The 17,975-nt window shown below is 38.2% G+C and overlaps 1 protein-coding gene across 3 annotated transcripts in view; it reads left to right on the plus strand.

The window, feature by feature from the left end:
• The window catches only part of Strn (striatin), an 84,876-nt gene that overhangs the window by 22,832 nt on the left and 44,069 nt on the right, over positions 1-17,975 (plus strand). For all 3 annotated transcript variants that reach the window (XM_090337154.1, XM_090337155.1, XM_090337156.1), the window contains exons 2-3: positions 5,445-5,548; positions 8,086-8,159. In XM_090337154.1, coding sequence (XP_090193280.1) covers positions 5,445-5,548; positions 8,086-8,159 — 178 coding nt within the window. The remainder of the gene's footprint in view (positions 1-5,444; positions 5,549-8,085; positions 8,160-17,975) is intronic.

Raw genomic sequence — 17,975 nt, forward strand, 5'->3', positions numbered from 1 at the left:
AATCACTGGAAAACTGAAAGTTGGGCTGAGGTTGGGCTGGGTAGGGCCGGGTAGGGTAGACTTAAACTGAAGAGTTAGGGACAATGTCCTGTCCCAGAGTTCAAGCCCAGTGACTGACAAAAGAAAAAAAAATTAAATGTCATGGTACTGCATATATCCATAGGAATTCTTCTGTTTGCTGATATCTTATTTTTCACTCTTCCACGCATGTATATGTGCATGAGAAGGCATGTGTATGTATACATATATGTGTATATACTTTTTAGTTTTTATTCAGAATCATCAGTTGAACACTGTGTATATACATTTTTAATTTTTATTCAGAATCATCAGTTTGTCTCTACAGTCTAGCTCATGTTGGAGAGGAATAAGGAAATACAGAACCAAAACTTTTGCAGTGAGAGTACAAAAATTGTAGATTATTTTGAGACGATGATGGAGAAGGGTGCTCTCCTGAACTACAGAAAGAGTGGTCTAGTGGTTAAGATCAACAAACGTCAAATGTATTGGAGTTGTCCACAATTGGCAATGTTGACATTCTTGGTTGAAAGCTCTCCGTGGCTTCTACGGTGCCCATGCCCTCTTTCACCTTCCCAAAGATCACATTGTGGAAAGTAGATGAACAGCTGGGCATCCATTGGTCCATTGTGAGTAGAACCTTCAATAAGTCCTCCCTCTCTTCCTTTTAATGACATTAGACAAAGTAGGTTCACAAATGTGTGCCACTGTGCTCAGCAGGAACTTGGTCTGCCTTTTCTTAGTTTGCAATAGGCTTAACTATAGTGTGTAGTGGCTATTACCTCATTGATTAATTTTATTTCCATACCTGGAGACTGCTAACAATACAGTCATGAAGAAAGAACTTGGAAGGGTTTCAAAAAGCTAGTATGTACTAGTCTGTTAGGTTGTGGAACAAAGATGCCATACTTAGGTGGAGTAAAGAGCTGGAGTTGTGAGATGGTTCTGTTCCTTGCTTCCGAATGGCCTATTTATCTTAGGTTTGGCCATGTAACTATGTCACAGGTGTGTAAGTGTATGTTTTTCCAAATGTGGTTTTAGATTAGCACTGAGTATTACCTGGGTACTTGCTGGGCATGCAGATCTGCAGTTCCCACTACAAACCTCCTGAGTCAGAAACTGGTAGCAGGGCCAAGCAATCTATGTTTTAACAAGTCTTCTAGATATCACCAGGTCGTGATTCTATCATTAAGAGAGAGGACTGTGGCTGGGAATGTGGCCTAGTGGTAGAGTCCTTGCATAGCATGCATGAAGCCCTGGGTTTGATTCCTCAGTATCATATAAACAGAAAAGGCCAGAAGTGTCCCTGTGGCTCAAGTGCTAAGAGTGCTAGCCTTGAGCAAAAGCAGCTCTGGAATAGTGCTTAGGTCCTAAGTTCAAGCCCTAGGACTGGTGTGTGTGTGTGTGTGTGTGTGTGTGTGTGTGTGTGTGTGTGTGTGTGTGTGTGTGTGTGTGTGAAAAGAGGGAGAGAGAGAGAGAGAGAGGAGAGAGAGAAGAGAGAAGAGAGAGACCAGAGGTAATGTTTATGTGGGAGGAAACCAACTAGCAACCTATATTAAAGAGCATAAGTAGGGATTGGAGGTGTAGCTCAGTTGGTAGGATGCTAGCCAATAAGTGAAAGCAAGTAGGTACTGAATCTGAGTTCTAGTCTTAGACCTTAAAAAAAAAAAACAGTATTAGTAATCTAGAGTTTTTATAAGGACACAGGTATAGTTTATAAGAAGGGATTAAGATATAAAGACTCTTGAAACTATGGTATAGTATTTATTAATATAAGTAAATCATATTACTAACTTTTCAGATATTTTGCTTGTTATGTTTGTATTTAAGATGAAAGAAGACCTAGCTAGAATTATAGCTATGACCCACACATACCCAGAAGGTCTTCTTCCTTCCAAGACAGTTCTCACATTTAAGCTCAGTGCTTCATAGATCCTGGGCAGGTACTCTACTGTTGGAGCCATAAATCCAGATCTTTATAAAATAGAGGCCAGACTGGACTAGGATCATCATCTTTATAGTTTTATAGTTTGGGCAGGCATGCATTAACTTCCATCCTTTTCTATCCAGATGGGATCTTGTGAACTGTTTTGCCTTGGTTAGCCTAGAACTATTTTCCTTTTAACCTCATCCTAAGTAGCTAAATACAGGGGAGAGCCAGATAATCTCCATATTACTAGCTAAGATTAGATATCAGAAATGTATTTTCTAACTAGAAATCTTTTTATTTCTGATGGGAGTCTTATAGTGATGAATAGGGAGAAATTTTAAGTTTTGGGGTGTTAAATTCTCTGTGATATTATCATTAGTGATAACTCCCTATATTCAGTGTGCTATTTGATTTTTCCAAGTGGTAGGTAATGCATTCATTACTTGGACCATCATCTTAGTTCATTTGTGAGAATGCTGCTGCTGTTAGGTATACAAGCTACTTCATCTCTCAATGCTTTGTTTTATTCCTCTCTAAAAATAATGAGTTTAGGCTGGAACATCAAGACTGTCTGTCTACAAATAATGGCTTATGGGTTTGGCTTTGGTGGAAATGTTTTGTTTGGCTCCACTACTTTGCAATTAAAATACTTCCAAGCATAGTAACTATGGCTCAACCTTCAAAATGTGTTTTGAAGAGGGACTGTTTAAAGGTGGGGTTTAAATAGTATCTATCTCCCAGTCACCTTGTTATCTGTGGAAGTATTTACAGTTGCTGTGTTTTTTTTTTTTTTTTGCCAGTCCTGGGGCTTGAATTCAGGGCCTGAGCACTGTCTTTGGGCTTTCTCAAAGCTAGAGCTCTACCCTTGAGGCCTTGAGGCACAGCATCACTTCCAGCATTTTTTTTTTTTTTGCTAGTCCTGGGCCTTGAACTCAGGGCCTGGGCATTGTCCTTGGGCTTTCTCAAGGCTAGAGCTCTACCATTTGAGCCACAGTACCATTTCTGGCTTTTTTTCTATGTATGTGGTACGGAGGAATCAAGCCCAGGTGGGTCTTCCGGCATGCTAGGCAAGCACTGTACCACTAGGCCAGACTCCTGGCCCCCAGCTTTTTCTATGTATGTGGCACACTACCACTAGGCCAGATTCCTGGCCAGTTGCTGTATTTTTGTGAGTTATTCTAGATATTTTCTTTTTTTTTTTTTTTTGTTTTCCAGTCCTGGGCTTGGGCTCAGGGCCTGAGCACTGTCCTTGGGCTTTTCTCAAGGCTAGAGCTCTACCACTTGAGCCACAGCACCACTTCTGGCTTTTTTTTCTATGTATGTGGGGTACCGAGGAATTGAACCCAGGTCTTCGTGCATGCTAGGCAAGCACTCTACCCACTAGGCAAAACTCCCAGTCCTGAGATATTTTCATATATTGTTTCCCCCCTTATTTACTCTTTTTTTCTTTTTGGTGGTTCAAAGGGCTTAAGCTTGGCCTAGGCACTGTTCCCTGAGCTTTTCAGCTCAAGGCTACCACCCTACCCCTAGGCCTGGGTACTTTCCCTTAGTTCTTCAGCTCAAGGCTACTGACCTACCCTTGAGTCAAGCCCCGCTTCCCTTTTCTAGAGGTTAATTGGAGATAAGAGTCTGAGGACCTCTTGTTCTTGAGCCACAGTGCCACTTCCAGTTTTCTGGCCTTAGCAATCTTGCTAAGTACATGCTCCACCATCACACTACAGCCTCCAGACTGGCCCCTCCCCCCAGTTAAAATAATTTTTTTATTTGAATTTATGCTTTGGTTCATCAGTGCTACTTGTTAAGTGACTATAGAACTGTGTTTCAAAGGTCAGTTCCTTTAGTTGAAGATACTATTTAAATACTAAATGTATAAAGATGAATGTTGTTTACAGTTTTGTCTCATGTTAAAGTGTAGGGTTCAGTAATTCTTTGTGGAATGGGAAATAATGTGCAGACTCTATTTGTTTTAGTCTCCCTTTTTTCAACTTCTCTGTATTACATACATTTCCTTAAAGCAGTTTCTGGGAGTGGGCGTTTTTGTTTTTTGTTTTGTTTTTTGTGGGTCTTGAGGCTTGAACTTGGCCTGGGCCTTGTCACTGAGCTCTTCAACTCAAGGCTTCTGCCCTACCCCTGGGCTTGGGCATGTCCCTGAGCTTTTTAGCTCAAGGCTACTACTGTCCTATCCTTGAGCCAAGCCTCATTTGTTTTCTGGAAGTTAACTGGAGATAAGATCTTGTCTGAGGTCCTTTTGTGCCTGGGCTGGCTTTGAATCTTGATCCTCAGATCTCAGCCTCCTGAGTAGTTAGGATTACAGGCACAAGCTACTGGCAGGATTGGGTGTTTTGAGACAAGGTAAAATAGTCTTGAACTTGGCCTGGGTACTGTCCCTGAGCTCTTCAGCTCAAGGCTACTGCCCTACCCTGGAGCCAAGCCCCACTTCCTATTTTCTAGAAGCTAATTGGAGATAAGAGTCTCAGGTCCTTTTGTGCCTGGGCTGGCTTTGAACCTTGATCCTCAGATCTCAGCCCACTGAGTAGCTAGAATTACAGGTGTGAGCCACCTCACCTGGCTAAGGTAAAATATTTTTGTTTATAGAGATAAAGTCTATGATAAAGTCATTCAGAACGTGGAAACCCTCATAAAATTTGTATAGGTAGTGAAACATAATTTGAAACATTGTAAGAATTCTAATTTTACTTTTCCCCTTCACTCTATAAAAAGAAACTTTTTCTTTTTCTTTCTTTTTTTCTTTTTTGCCAGTCCTTGTGTTGAACTCAGGGCTTAAGCAATGTCCTTGGCCTTTATCAAGGCTAGAGATCTACCAGTTGAGCCTCAGTACCACTTCTGGTTTTTCTATGTATGTAATACCAAGGAATCAAACCCTGGTCTTTGTGCATGCTAGGCAAGTAGCCTAGCCAAGATACATTTTTATTTTTTATTTTTATTTTTTTTTGCCAGTCCTGGGCTTGAGCTCAGGGCTTGAGCACTCTCCTTGGACTTTCTCAAGGCTAGAGCTCTACCACTTGAGCCTCAGCACCATTTCCAGCTTTTTTCTATGTATGTGGTACCAAGGAATCGAACCTGGGTCTTCGTGCATGCTAGGCAAGCACTTTAACCACTAGGCCAAACCCCCAGCCCCAAGATACATTTTTAAAGGCATTAAAGACACATAATTGAGCAAACTGTATTGTATATCTGTGTATGTGTGTGTGTGTGTGTCTGTGTCTGTGTGTCTGCGTCTGCGTCTGTGTGTCTGTGTTTGTGTACGTCTGGTGTTTATACTGGCTGTTTGATAGGTTTTGAGGAAAGAATAGACTAACATGCCTAGTCTGAAGTAAATTGCATATAGGTGCCTTCATTTTCTCCCTTCCAATTGATGACTGATATAGAAAGAAAATATTCTACTTGTTCTGTTATCCAAAGGCTCTTTTTTTAACTGATTTTAAAAAACTGTATTTGTTCCAAACTGATTTTTGTCTTTCTTACCCATTCGTAGGCTCAGATTGCCTTCCTTCAAGGAGAAAGAAAAGGTCAAGAAAACTTGAAGAAAGATCTTGTCAGGAGGATCAAAATGTTGGAATATGCTCTTAAACAAGAAAGGTACTTTATTAAAAATAGTATTCTTTTAAATTTCAGAATTTTTCCACCATTCCTAAAATAAATCTGTATTTTATTTATTTATTTATTTTATTTATTATTATTTTTTTGCCAGTCCTGGGCTTGAGCTCAGGGCTTGAGCACTGTACTTGGACTTTCTCAAGGCTAGAGCTCCACCACTTGAGCCACAGCACCACTTCTGACTTTTTGCTATGTATGTAGGGTACCGAGGAATTGAACCCGGGTCTTTCTGCATGCTAGGCAAGCACTCTACCACTAGGCCAAACTCCCGGCCCCAGAAAGTTGTTTTTTTTTTTTTTTTTTTTTGCCAGTACTGGGCTTGAGCTCAGGGCCTGAGCACTGTTCTTGGGCCTTCCTCAAGGCTAGAGCTCTACCACTTGAGCCTCAACACTACTTTCGGCTTTTTTCTATGTATGTGGTACTGAGGAATCGAACCTGGGTCTTCGTGCATGCTAGGCAAGCACTCAATCACTAGGCCAAACTCCCAGCCTCCAATAACACTTTATATAACTCTTTTAGCAGTTGTCATGGTGTGCTGTAGTTACATACCTGTGTTTTAGTTATCCTTTTGCTTTTACTCTCCCTGGACTCTTAAGTTGCAGATTATTTCTAGTAGCCAACACACTACTGGTACGTTATAGGAAATTCAGTAATATTTTTTTAAAATTAATGATTACTTTTAGCATCAACATTTAAAAAGTGGTTGGTCATGCTATGTTACATTCCTGGAACATTATTTACAGGCTTTAAAATAAAGCAAGAATAAGGTGTCTTTTGTCTATGTGATTATTAAACATTTTTTAGGTTATTTCATCTACTAAGGACCAGTTGGGGGAGGTCTAGCTGTATTAATTGTGGAGTTGTTAATCATGAAATCTGCTTATTTTGTAGTTGGAATAAAACAGAAAAAATGACTATTAAGTATTAAAACAGTAGAAGCAATATAGAGAAAGTGTTTTGGTATATTCACTTCAAAAGGAATGTTATTAAACTTGAAGAAAGTTGTGTTAGTAATTAGGGAGACCTTCATTTGAAGGACCATAACTTGTCCTAAACACATTACATATTTTGTGTTAGCTTAATGTTGTTAAAATTTGTTGGCCTTACTATTATTTTTTTTTGTTTCAAATTTATTTTGAAGAATACTTTTTCTTCTTTTTTAGAAGAAGTTCTGTTGCAGTTTTTGTTGAGACAACTAGAATGCACTATAAATTCAGTAATTTTATATTTGAATGTTTGTATTCTTATATAAAAATATAAATAAATTTCTTAAAAATTATAATGTCATTTTTACTTTGGGACCGTTATTGTAATCTGTGTGCAGGATTGTTATATTCTTGTCACTGTTTTTTTTCCCAAAGGTATATTGTTACTTTGTCTTATAGTAGATGAAACATATTTTTGGGAAGCCAGAGAATGGGTTATACGGAAGAATCTTACTTATATTCTAGTAAACATTACTAAAACATTTATTAAAAATTTTTAACAAATATATATGTATATGCATATATAATTAACCAAATAATAACAAAAATTCTCTCCCTTTTGACTCCACTGATTTTCTTCTCAACTGGTAGATCCTTGAACAAAAAAGCCAAGCTGGAGCACCAAGGTTCTGAGTTCAAGCCTCAGTTCTGGTACCAAAAAAAAAGTCTTCCCATTCATAGTGATGATTCTGAGCAAAAGAAAAGATACCTGGACTAGGCTGAGGGTTTGCTTATTTTGGAGATGGTTCACTTGAATTTTAGTTACCCAGCAAGGCATGTATACTGTAAGATGACTCCCTTTACCTCCTAACCTTGTCTCCCTCTCTCCTTCCATTCCCTCCTCTGCCCTCCCCTCCCCTGTGTTCTTTCTTTTTTTTCCTCTTTTCTTTCTTTCTCTTATTTATTTTTCTCTTTCCTTTCTTTTTAAAATGTCCAGTTTTGAGTCCAGACATGGCATTAATCAACCATAATCCAAGCTACTCCGGAGGTGTGAGGCAGGGAGATCTTGAGTTCCAGAATAACTAGGGCAGAGTTAAATGATAATTCTATCTCAAAAACAAAAGGAAAGAACTGAGGGTCTGGCTTAAATGGTAGATCACTTATCTGTACTTGGATTCAATCCACTACATTAAGCAAATCTCCCACAGTTTGAGAAAGATTAATTTTACCAACTTGATTTCAGAGTCTACTTTGAGAGTTTTCACAGTTTACTTTGAGAGTAAAATTCAACTTTCATCAAGAGATTTTGAATACATAAATGGAATGTTATATGGTTCATTTGTAATTCTAGAAAGAAGATTTATGGTTCCAATATTATTCCTTTGTCTTTTTATAGTAACACTTGAACATATAGGAATAATAAAGGTAGATGCTTTTGTATTATCTTGGGCACCACAGAAGAATATAGGCTTTTGAAAGTTCTAGGAGTGTCTCGCCAGCACTATTGCATACTTATAACTACTTCTATTGTGTATCTTAATGTTCACTTAAATATGTTTTAAGATGGTTTGTGCTTTCTCATTTCTTTTTTAGAGCCAAATACCACAAGTTGAAATATGGGACAGAATTGAATCAGGGAGATATGAAGCCTCCAAGCTATGATTCTGGTAAGCCAATTTTAAAGGAAGTTTAAATGATAAGAAGTAAATGTCAAATATTTTGTAGAAACTATAATTTCTAGTAATTTGCATGCTAGTTACTCTTTCTGACCTGCTTATCATTTAACACTAATTATTTAGTGTCACATAATCTTTTTCCACCACCTTTCTTTTCCCTCCCATCCTCACCCATTTTCTGCTCCTGTTCTATACTTAGTGGAAGGTTCAACAACATAACTTTTTATTTTTTTAATGTATAGAGGGGTTACAGTTACATTCGTCAGGTAGTGGGTGCATTACTTCTCATATATTGATACCCCTTCTCATGTTTTTGTCCCCATTTCCCTCCCCTACCCCCTCCCAGTCATCTTGTTTTCCTCTTCCCTATTTCAAATAAACAAATAAACATATGTACAATATGCCAGGTAATAGATACATAATGCCATATAGGATGAGGCTAAATGAAAGGACCTCCAGGATATGGAAACAAGAGCTACATAATGTGTGATTGTTGTTCTTAATGTACTATGTTATTTCTCATCTCTTTTTTTTTGTTGTTGTCCCTTGGTTATTCTCATATTTTTATAGCATCTTACCTTGTTATCTGGTATATTGTATATGCATTTTATTTGTTTATTTGAAATAGGAAAGGGAAGGGGGAAAAGGAGGGGGGGAGAGGGTGGAGAGAAGGAAATGGGGACAAAAACATGAGAAGGGGTATCAGTGTGAAGGAATGAACCTTCTGTTTGGCAAATATAACTGTAACCCTCCTATTAATTACAATAAAAAAATTTTGGGAAAAAGCTATTATATTGCAAAGGAAAAAAAGAAACAAAAAACAATATACCAGGTTACAAAGTCAGATACAATAACCACATAATGTTAACCATAAGGGGGAAAAAAAGAGAAAAGAAATAACATAGTACATTAAGAACCACAGTCACAAATGAAATTAACTCTAGGATATGGAAACATAACTTTTTATTTATGAGTTTTTTTCGGTAGTAATGGGGACTCTGAAATATAGTACATAATACATGCTGTCCTTAAAATCCTGAGAAAGAGTAGAAATGAGATAACCATTTTTCCTTTTAGTGTATAGAGGACTCAAGCTTAAAGAAGGTTGATTATTCCATTCAGATTGTATTAGATTTTCTTTTGTAACATGTTTTTTTTTTTTTTTTTTTTTTTTTTGCCAGTCCTGGGCTTGAGCTCAGGGCCTGAGCACTGTCCTTGGACTTTCTCAAGGCTAGAGCTCTACCACTTGAGCCTCAGCTCCACTTCCGGCTTTTTTCTATGTATGTGGTACCAATGAATCGAACCCGGGTCTTCATGCATGCTAGGCAAGCACTTTAACCACTAGGCCAAACTCCCGGCCCCTTGTAACATGTTTTAAATTGGTTATTATAAAGGTGAATTAGAGTTACATAAGTCAGGTAACGATTACATTTCTTTTTAGACAATGTCACCCCTTCTTTTGCTCTTCCAGTTTTCCCACCACCATCCACAAGATGTATAGTTAATTTTCCACGTAGTGTCTAGTGAGGACCACTGCTGCATTTGTTAACTCCTAGTCCCTCCAGTTCAGTGCTTCATTTTAGATTTCCTTATCCATAGGAAGTTTGGTAAACAGAACATGGTTAGTTTGCATCTTTCATTGCCTTTTTTCCTTCAACTACCAAAAACACAAAATAGTATTTGTAAACAGTTACACACTTAGGATTACAGACATTAATAGTAGGTATATAGAGAGATGACAACAATTGTATACAAAGTTAGTTAACACCATGTTTCAGATAGGTGACTTTTTGGTACAATTTCTGATTAAATCCTTAAATCAAATATCTGAGAGTATTAACAACCATTTATATTTATTGAAACAGCTGCCTTGCTAAAGGCTATATTAACTTTAATTCTTAAAGTGATTACTTATAAAAATAATCTCAGGGGCCAGGAGTTTGGCCTAGTGGTAGAGAGCTTGCCTAGCATGCACGTAGACCAAGGTTTGATTCCTTGGTACCACATACATAGAAAGAAGCCGGAAGTGGTGCTGAGGCTCAAGTGGTATAGCTTTAGACATGAGAAAGTCCAAGGACAATGCTCAGGCTCTGAGTTCAAGTCCAGGACTGGCAAAATAATAATAATAATGATAATAATCTTGGGGCTGGGAGTTTGGCCTAGTGGTAAAGTGCACGAAGACCCAGGTTCGATTCCTTGGTACCACAACACCACTTCCGGCTTTTTCTATGAATTTGGTACCGAGGAATTGAACCTGGGTCTTCATGCATGCTAGGCAAGCACTCTGCCACTAGGCCAAACTCCTGGCCCCAGACATTAATTTTCTTTGTACACAGTTCCTAGTTAGTAGCTTATCATTCTGTCCATTTTCTACAGTTATTATTTTATACTAAATTTATTATTTATTTTATATTAAATACATGGTATTGCTTACCAGACCCAGCATGAAATCAAGTGAAGAAGACAGTGCTCTGTTTATTGTTACAGAAACTCTAAACAGTTAAATGATTATAATAAAATGTGAAATTTGTAATGAGAAGTAATAGGTATTACTAAGCATAATATCAAGAAACCAAATCTAGTATAAGTGGTCAGAGGCTGCTAATTGGAGGAAGTAATTACTAACGACCTCTGAAGGAATTAGTGAGGATAAGTAGACTATTTGTTGACTGAGGTAGACTGGGCAAGGCCGAATACAGCCACAAAGCTGAGATTGGTACCTTTGGGAAAAGGAGTGACTGGATAGTAATGAGAGAAAAGGAAGGAGTGTTTCTGTTTAACTAGAGTTTTCTGTAGGAAAATTATGTTTTATAAGGGCTTGAAAAATATGTTAAGGAGATGATACTTTGCTAAGAGTGAGATGGCATTACAAGTTTCTCTACTGGAAGATTGTGATCAGATTTGTTCTTCCTGTGGAATCACTGAAGAAGGCAGAGAAGAGCAGTATTGAAGAGGGTGACTAGCCACTGAACTGTTTCAGCCATTTGGGTAATTGAATTAGATAACCTTGACAAGAGTGGCAACAAGAGAGATGCAGATTTATGGTTATGTTCAGAAAATATTTAAGAAGTAAATCTGCAGGAACAGGGCTTGACTAGTTCAGCTTTGGTGAGTTCAGCTTCGGATTTATTTTTTTAGGCAACAAACAATATAGCTAGTATCAAAAACTCAAGCTTGAGGCATGGGTTACAGGTGAAGGTTTGAGAGGCATCAGCATATGGTAGTGATAGAGCACAAGCTCTTAGAGTAGAAGAGAAGGTCATGGAGAGTTGTTTTGCAGAGTGAGAAGGGAAACTAAAATGAATCCTTGAGGAATTACATTTAAAAGACTAATAGAATGAACATGATAACTCACACCTATAAGCCTAACTACTCAGGAGGTTGAGAAAGGAGTTTAGGCCAGCCTGGCTAGAAAAATTCTCAAGATCATCTAGCTACAAAGAGAAGCTTGTCCAGGCAAGAAGTCAGTCCTTATCAGGAACAACTGATATAAAAAGGAAGGTGGGGAGTATCTAGAGACTTACCTAGCAAGCAGGGGCTGTGAATTTGAACTCCAGTACTATCAAATATTTAAAAAAAAGAAGAAAACTAAAAACCTGAAAAGGAAACTGCTAAGGACTACTTTAATAATATAGAGAAATTAGTAGAGTGGAATCCAAGAGGAGACAATTTATTTTTTATTTTTATTTTTATTTTATTTTTGGTCGTGGGGCTTGGAGTTAGGGCGTAGGAACAGTCTCTGAGCTCTTCAGCTCAAGGTTAATGCCTTGAGCTATCCCTTGAGCCACAGCACCACTTCCCATTTTCCAGAGCTTAATTGGTCTCATGGTCTTTAATGCCCAGGCTGGCTTTGAACCGTGATTCTTAGATCTCAGCCTTCTGAGTAGCTAGGATTACAGGCATAATCCTGTGCCTGGCAAGAGGAGGACTATTCATTACTGATTATTTTCCAGGGGGTGACATGAAGAGCACTATGAGTACAATTGCAATCAGTTTTAGGAGAGAGGTGAAGACATTAGTATAAAATGAAGGCTTGAATGTGGTCCATTTTTAAGAACCTTGCTTTCTAAGTGAAGGAGGATTTGCGGTGATAGCTAAAACTGTACTGGGGTCAAGAGGTGTGGGGGTGCTCATGCACCTGTGCGCTGTTTCTTAGATGAGCATCCAATAAAAGGGAAAGAGTAGAAATACTCACCATAGGGAGGTATCTGAAAAGTGATAGGGATTTCATAGCAGACAGTTTGGAAGAAAAAAGCATGCCTTGTGAGCAAGAGTGAATGGAACAAGTTAAGTAATAGTTTCTTAGGTTTGGATTTCAGTTTGGTGATAGATATTGCAGGAGATGTCCATATGATAGCTTTATATAAGAGACACGACTAACAGCTAAGAGTAGGTCAGACATTTGAGAAAAGTATCAGTTTATAATATTGATATTTATCACTAGGAATTAAGTAAAATACAGAAAGGCTAAGGGTCCAATTAAACTGTTTTTGTTTCACTTTCCAGTGAACTTATTATCCTAACAGGCACATATTTGAGAGAGCAAGGACATACTTTTAATAATTATAGATGAGAATGTGGGACCATCCTCAGAAACAAGGGGTGTGGGACCACTTGCCATATTTTTTTTTTTTGTGGGCTTGAACTTGGCCTGGGTGACATCCCTGATCTCTTCAGCTCTAGGCTACTGTCCTACCCTTGAGCCACAGCTCCACTTCCCATTTTCTCGAGGTTAATTGGAGATAAGAGTCTCAGGTCCTTTTGTGCTGGGCTGGCTTTGAACCTTGATCCTCAGATCTCGGCCTCCTGAGTAGCTAGGATTACAGGTTTGAGCCACGGAGACTGGCACTATATTCTTCCCCCCCCCCCCTTTTAATCTGTTTGGTATGTTTTCTTTAAATTAGTGTTCATCAGGGGCCAGGAGTTGGGCCTAGTCGTTAAAGTGCTTGCATGAAGACCCGGGTTCGATTCCTCGGTACCACATACATAGAAAAAAAGCCAGAAGTGGTGCTGAGGCTCAAGTGGTAGAGCTCTAGCCTTGAGAAAGTCCAAGGACAGTGCTCAGGCCCTGAGCTCAAGCCCAGGACTGGCAAAAAAATAAAAATAAAATAAAATAAATTAGTGTTCATCAGTAGTATAAGGATTTCCATTGTGACCATTCCATAGATGTGTTGAACAAGTCCATTCTCTATTTTATCTCCTTGCTTTGTTTCTCCTTTTTGCAGATATATGGTGGATTTCACTATGCTATCTCAATCCTCATTGTTTTTTTTTTTTTGCCAGTCCTGGGCTTGGGCTTAGGGCCTGCGCACTGTCCCTGGATTTTTTCTCAAGGCTAGGGCTCTACTACTTGAGCCACAGCACCACCTCTGCCTTTTTGCTACATATGTGGTACCAAGGAATTGAACCCGAGTCTCGTGCATGCTAGGCAAGCACTCTACCACTAGGCTAAACTCCCGGCCCTCAATCTTCTTTTTAAATAATAATAAGAATATTCCCAGGACTCATCATTCCTTTGTGTAGATCAGTGTATCTGATACCATTTTCCATCTGCCTTAAAATTTTTTTTTTTTTTTGCCAGTCCTGGGCTTGAGCTCAGAGTCTGAGCACTGTCCTTGGACTTTCTCAAGGCTAGAGCTCTACCCCTTGAGCCTCAGCACCACTTCTGGCTTTTTTCTATGTATGTGGTACCAAGGAATCGAACCCGGGTCTTCATGCATGCTAGACAAGCACTTTAACCACTTGGCCAAACTCCCGGCCCCTTAAAATTTTGTTTTAACATATCTTGCATACAAAATAGTAGCAACAAATTCCTTCAGCTTTTGTACATCTGAAAAGTTTCTTTTTCTTACTGACATTGTTTCTATGACATATCTGCCTTTTTCTTTTTCTTTGTTCCTCTCTATGTAATATGACATTTTCACCATTAGTTCTAAACAATTCTATTTTGGTATGTCTTAGTGTACTTGCTTGTCTCTACAATGATTTTTAGACTTGAGCTTTCTTGAGTTTCTTGAATCTATGGGTTTATAGTTGTTATGACATTTGGAACTGTGTAGCCATTATTTCTTCGAATACTGTTCGACTAAGTACCTTCTCCCTAGTACTCTTCTCCCTAGTACCCTTCTCCCTAGTACCCTTCTCCCTAGTACTCTGATAGAGAACTCCCACCAAAGCAGTAGCTAGAACAGTCATGAAGTTAATCATTTTACTTTCTTTCAATGATGATTAGAATACCTAGTGTTTTGAACACCACTGTTTCATTTAACTTTATTTTTATAATTATTTCAGGTAAGAGGATGAAATTAGTTCATATTGATACAACTTGACTCTTCCTGGTAGTTGGATACTTTCAACAACTGAAGAAATTAGAAAAATTAAGCTAGTATATACTTTAAACTGCTCACTTTTATATAACATTACCTTTGAACTTGATAAAGTAAGAAGGAATCTGGTAGAGCAATTAGACTTTAACTTTTAATTTTTTTCTTTATTATGGAATGGTTTACATTCAGTAAAATTGCCATTTTGAGTGTTTTCAAATATATTCAATGTTAAAATACCATTTTTTGTAGGCAATTTCTTCTTTTCCAAACTTTACTATATTGACAACCACCAAACTATTTTCCATATTTATAGTTTACCTTTTCCAGGAAGTCATGAACATCTGGCTTACCTCACTTCACATTATATGTTTTGAGATCCATTTTTGTTGGATGTAGTTCATTCTTGTAATATTCTGTTAAATTAATATGCCATACTTTCCAATATCACTAGATTGATAGTTGAATATATCTGAATATAGGATTGAAAGGTTTAGGCTCATGATGGGAGAGTAAATGATCTTATAATTTTTTTTCCATATCTGGAAATTTTAAAGTCTTGAAATTCTAGTATAAATATTCTTGCTGTCAAGTACAGATTTACTCAATTGACTGAGGAGATACAATGGAGCATGATTGTTTTAACACAGCTCTAAACTATTATGGCTTAGTGAAAATATGATAGTTCATTTTTTCCATTGCTGTATCAAAATACCTGAGCAAAGCTACTTGAGGGAAGTAAGATTTATAGTCATTTTACCCCATTACTGTGAGCATGTAGTAGGGAAGAGTAGTAAATGAGCAGAGTTCTTCACTTTATGGCAGCTCAGGAAGCAGAGGAGGGTAGAAAGAGGGAGGAAGGGAGGAAAGAAAGATGCTTGCACTTGAGGGCTATCTTTCCCCTTTCCCTTTTGGGGTAGAGCTTTTTTTTTTTTTTTGGCCAGTCCTGGGCTTGAGCTCAGGGCCTGAGCACTGTCCTTGGACTTTCTCAAGGCTAGAGCTCTACCACTTGAGCCTCAGCACCACTTCCTGCTTTTTTGTATGTATATGGTACCAAGGAATTGAACCTGGGTCTTCGTGCATGCTAGGCAAGCACTTTAACCACTAGGCCAAACTTTTTGAGGTAGATCTTCCCCTGTAACATTCTGTAACATTCTCTTTGGAGATGTTCTTAGACACATCCAGAGATATGGTTTATTAATCTCCTAGGCACTTATGAATGCAAATCAAGCTGACAATCAGGATAAACTATGACATCAGATGTATTATTTTTTTCTTACTATTGGGATATTGTTTTTGTCTTTTTTTTTTTTTTTTGCCAGTTCTGGGCTTGAGCTGAGGGCCTGAGCACTGTCCTTGGACTTTCTCAAGGCTAGAGCTCTACCCCTTGAGCCTCAGCACCACTTCCAGCTTTTTTCTATGTATGTGGTACTGAGGAATCGAACTCGGGTATTCCTGCATGCTAGGCAAGCACTCTACCACTAGGCCAAACTCCCGGCCCCTGTCTTTTTTTTTTTTTTTATTAAAGGAAATTATCCTAGAATAATCAGGCACTTGTGGTTCACATATGTTATCATAACTACTCGGGATGGAGGATTACAATTCAAAGCCAGCGTAAGCAAAAAAAAAAAAAAGTCCACAAGACCCCATCTCCTAGATAACTAGCAAAAAGCTGAGGCAGAAGTATACTTTCAGTGGTAAAATTCCTTCTGAGAAAGCAAACACAGTAAACTTGAATTCTGAGTTCAGACTCTGATACTTTCCCAACCTCTACCTCTACCTCTTTCCCCACTGAAAGAAAGTAAAAGCTATATAAAGATATTCTCTTTTGGGCCAGGAGTGTTGCCTAGTGGTAGAGTGCTTGCCTATCATTCACAAAGCCCTGGGTTTGATTCCTCAGTACCACATACAAAGAAAAAATCAGAAGTGGTACTGTGGCTCAAGTGGTAGAGCACTAGCCTTGAGAAAGCTCAAGGAGAATGCCCAGGCCCTGAGTTCAAGCCCTAGGACTGGTAAAAAAAAAAAATTCTCTTTTGCAGTTAATTTGTCTCATTTTATTTCCTTTACCCTCCTCATATCCAATCTGCTATCAGATACTTTCTTTGGAGAAAAATAAGTACGCAAAATCTAATTCTTACTTTAATCACATACTTCTCCCCCCCCCCTGCCCGCCCCATTGTTGTAATGGTACCATGTGCTCAAGAGTGAAGCAAGCCCAATTTTAGCACTCAGAAACATATTTCTAGGAAGCCTCAAAATTACCCTCTGAAATTTTCTATGTGGTACCAAGGAATCAACCCCGGGCTTCATGCATGCTAGGCAAGCATTCTACCACTAGGCCAAACTCCCGAACCCTGCTTTCTCATTTTTAAAATGGAGTTTAAACACTTCAGAGGTGCTGAGGATTAAAGAGATTTTGATGTTTACAAGTGTACATACATAGTAAATGCAAAAATATACACATGTGTATACATTTTATATATACATGTATATGTGTGTGTATATATATATGTTAAGGTTAAACTATAATATAGTTCAGAAGTTCTTCAAACTTTCTGTGTTGTTTTTGGAAGAGTTAAGCTTTTTCCTAATAATAAATTTTAGTTTAAAAGATATAGTGTTGTCATTTAAAATATGATGTAAAAATCAACATTAATAAATTCTTTAAAAAAATTAAAAAAATAAGAATACAAATGATAAGAAGAAACTTAATAAACTTGCCATCCTTGAGGCTGGATGGCAAGTTGAAGTACTATCTCCACGTGGTAGAAGATCACAGCCCAGTGCCACCGAAACTCCCAGTGGCACCAGCAAGAGTATTAAAGTCCTAATTGATCTCAAACAGTCATCAGAACATTAGGATCTCCAAATTTCCTACTTTTAAGGTAAAAAAAAGTATCTTAGAGAAAAATGTTCTTCAGAAACTTTTAGTTTCCCTTCTTATCTTCTGTGTTGAATGAGAAACATTTTGCTACAAACCTTTGTAAAAGGGGAGGGGGTGGGGGACAAAAACATGAGAAGAAGGGTATCAATGTATGTGAAGTAATACATCTTCTGTCTGGTAAATATAACTGTAACCCTTCTATTAATAATAAAAAAAGAAAAAAACCTTAAAAAATATGCATTGGCTGTGGGTTTAAGTACATCTGTTCTAGGTCTCAAAGCCAAGGTACTGGGAGCATCTTTGAAGCTTCTGGCACAATGAAGACACCATCCATATCTATTGGGATATTGTTTTTGTCTTTTTTTTTTTTTTTGCCGGTCCTTGGCTTGAGCTCAGGGCCTGAGCATTGTCCTTGGGCTTTCTCAAGGCTAGAGCTCTACCACTTGAGCCTCAGCACCACTTCTGGCTTTTTTCTATGTATGTGGTACCGAGGAATCGAACCCGGGTCTTCGTGCATGCTAGGCAAGCACTCTACCACTAGGCCAAACTCCCGGCCCCATTATTGGACATTTTTATGGAGATTTTTATTGAGATGCCTTT

The sequence above is a fragment of the Megascapheus bottae genome, chromosome 7, assembly GCF_031878675.1.
Source record: "Megascapheus bottae isolate mThoBot1 chromosome 7, mThoBot2.hap1, whole genome shotgun sequence".
Classification (NCBI taxonomy): Eukaryota; Metazoa; Chordata; class Mammalia; order Rodentia; family Geomyidae; genus Megascapheus; species Megascapheus bottae.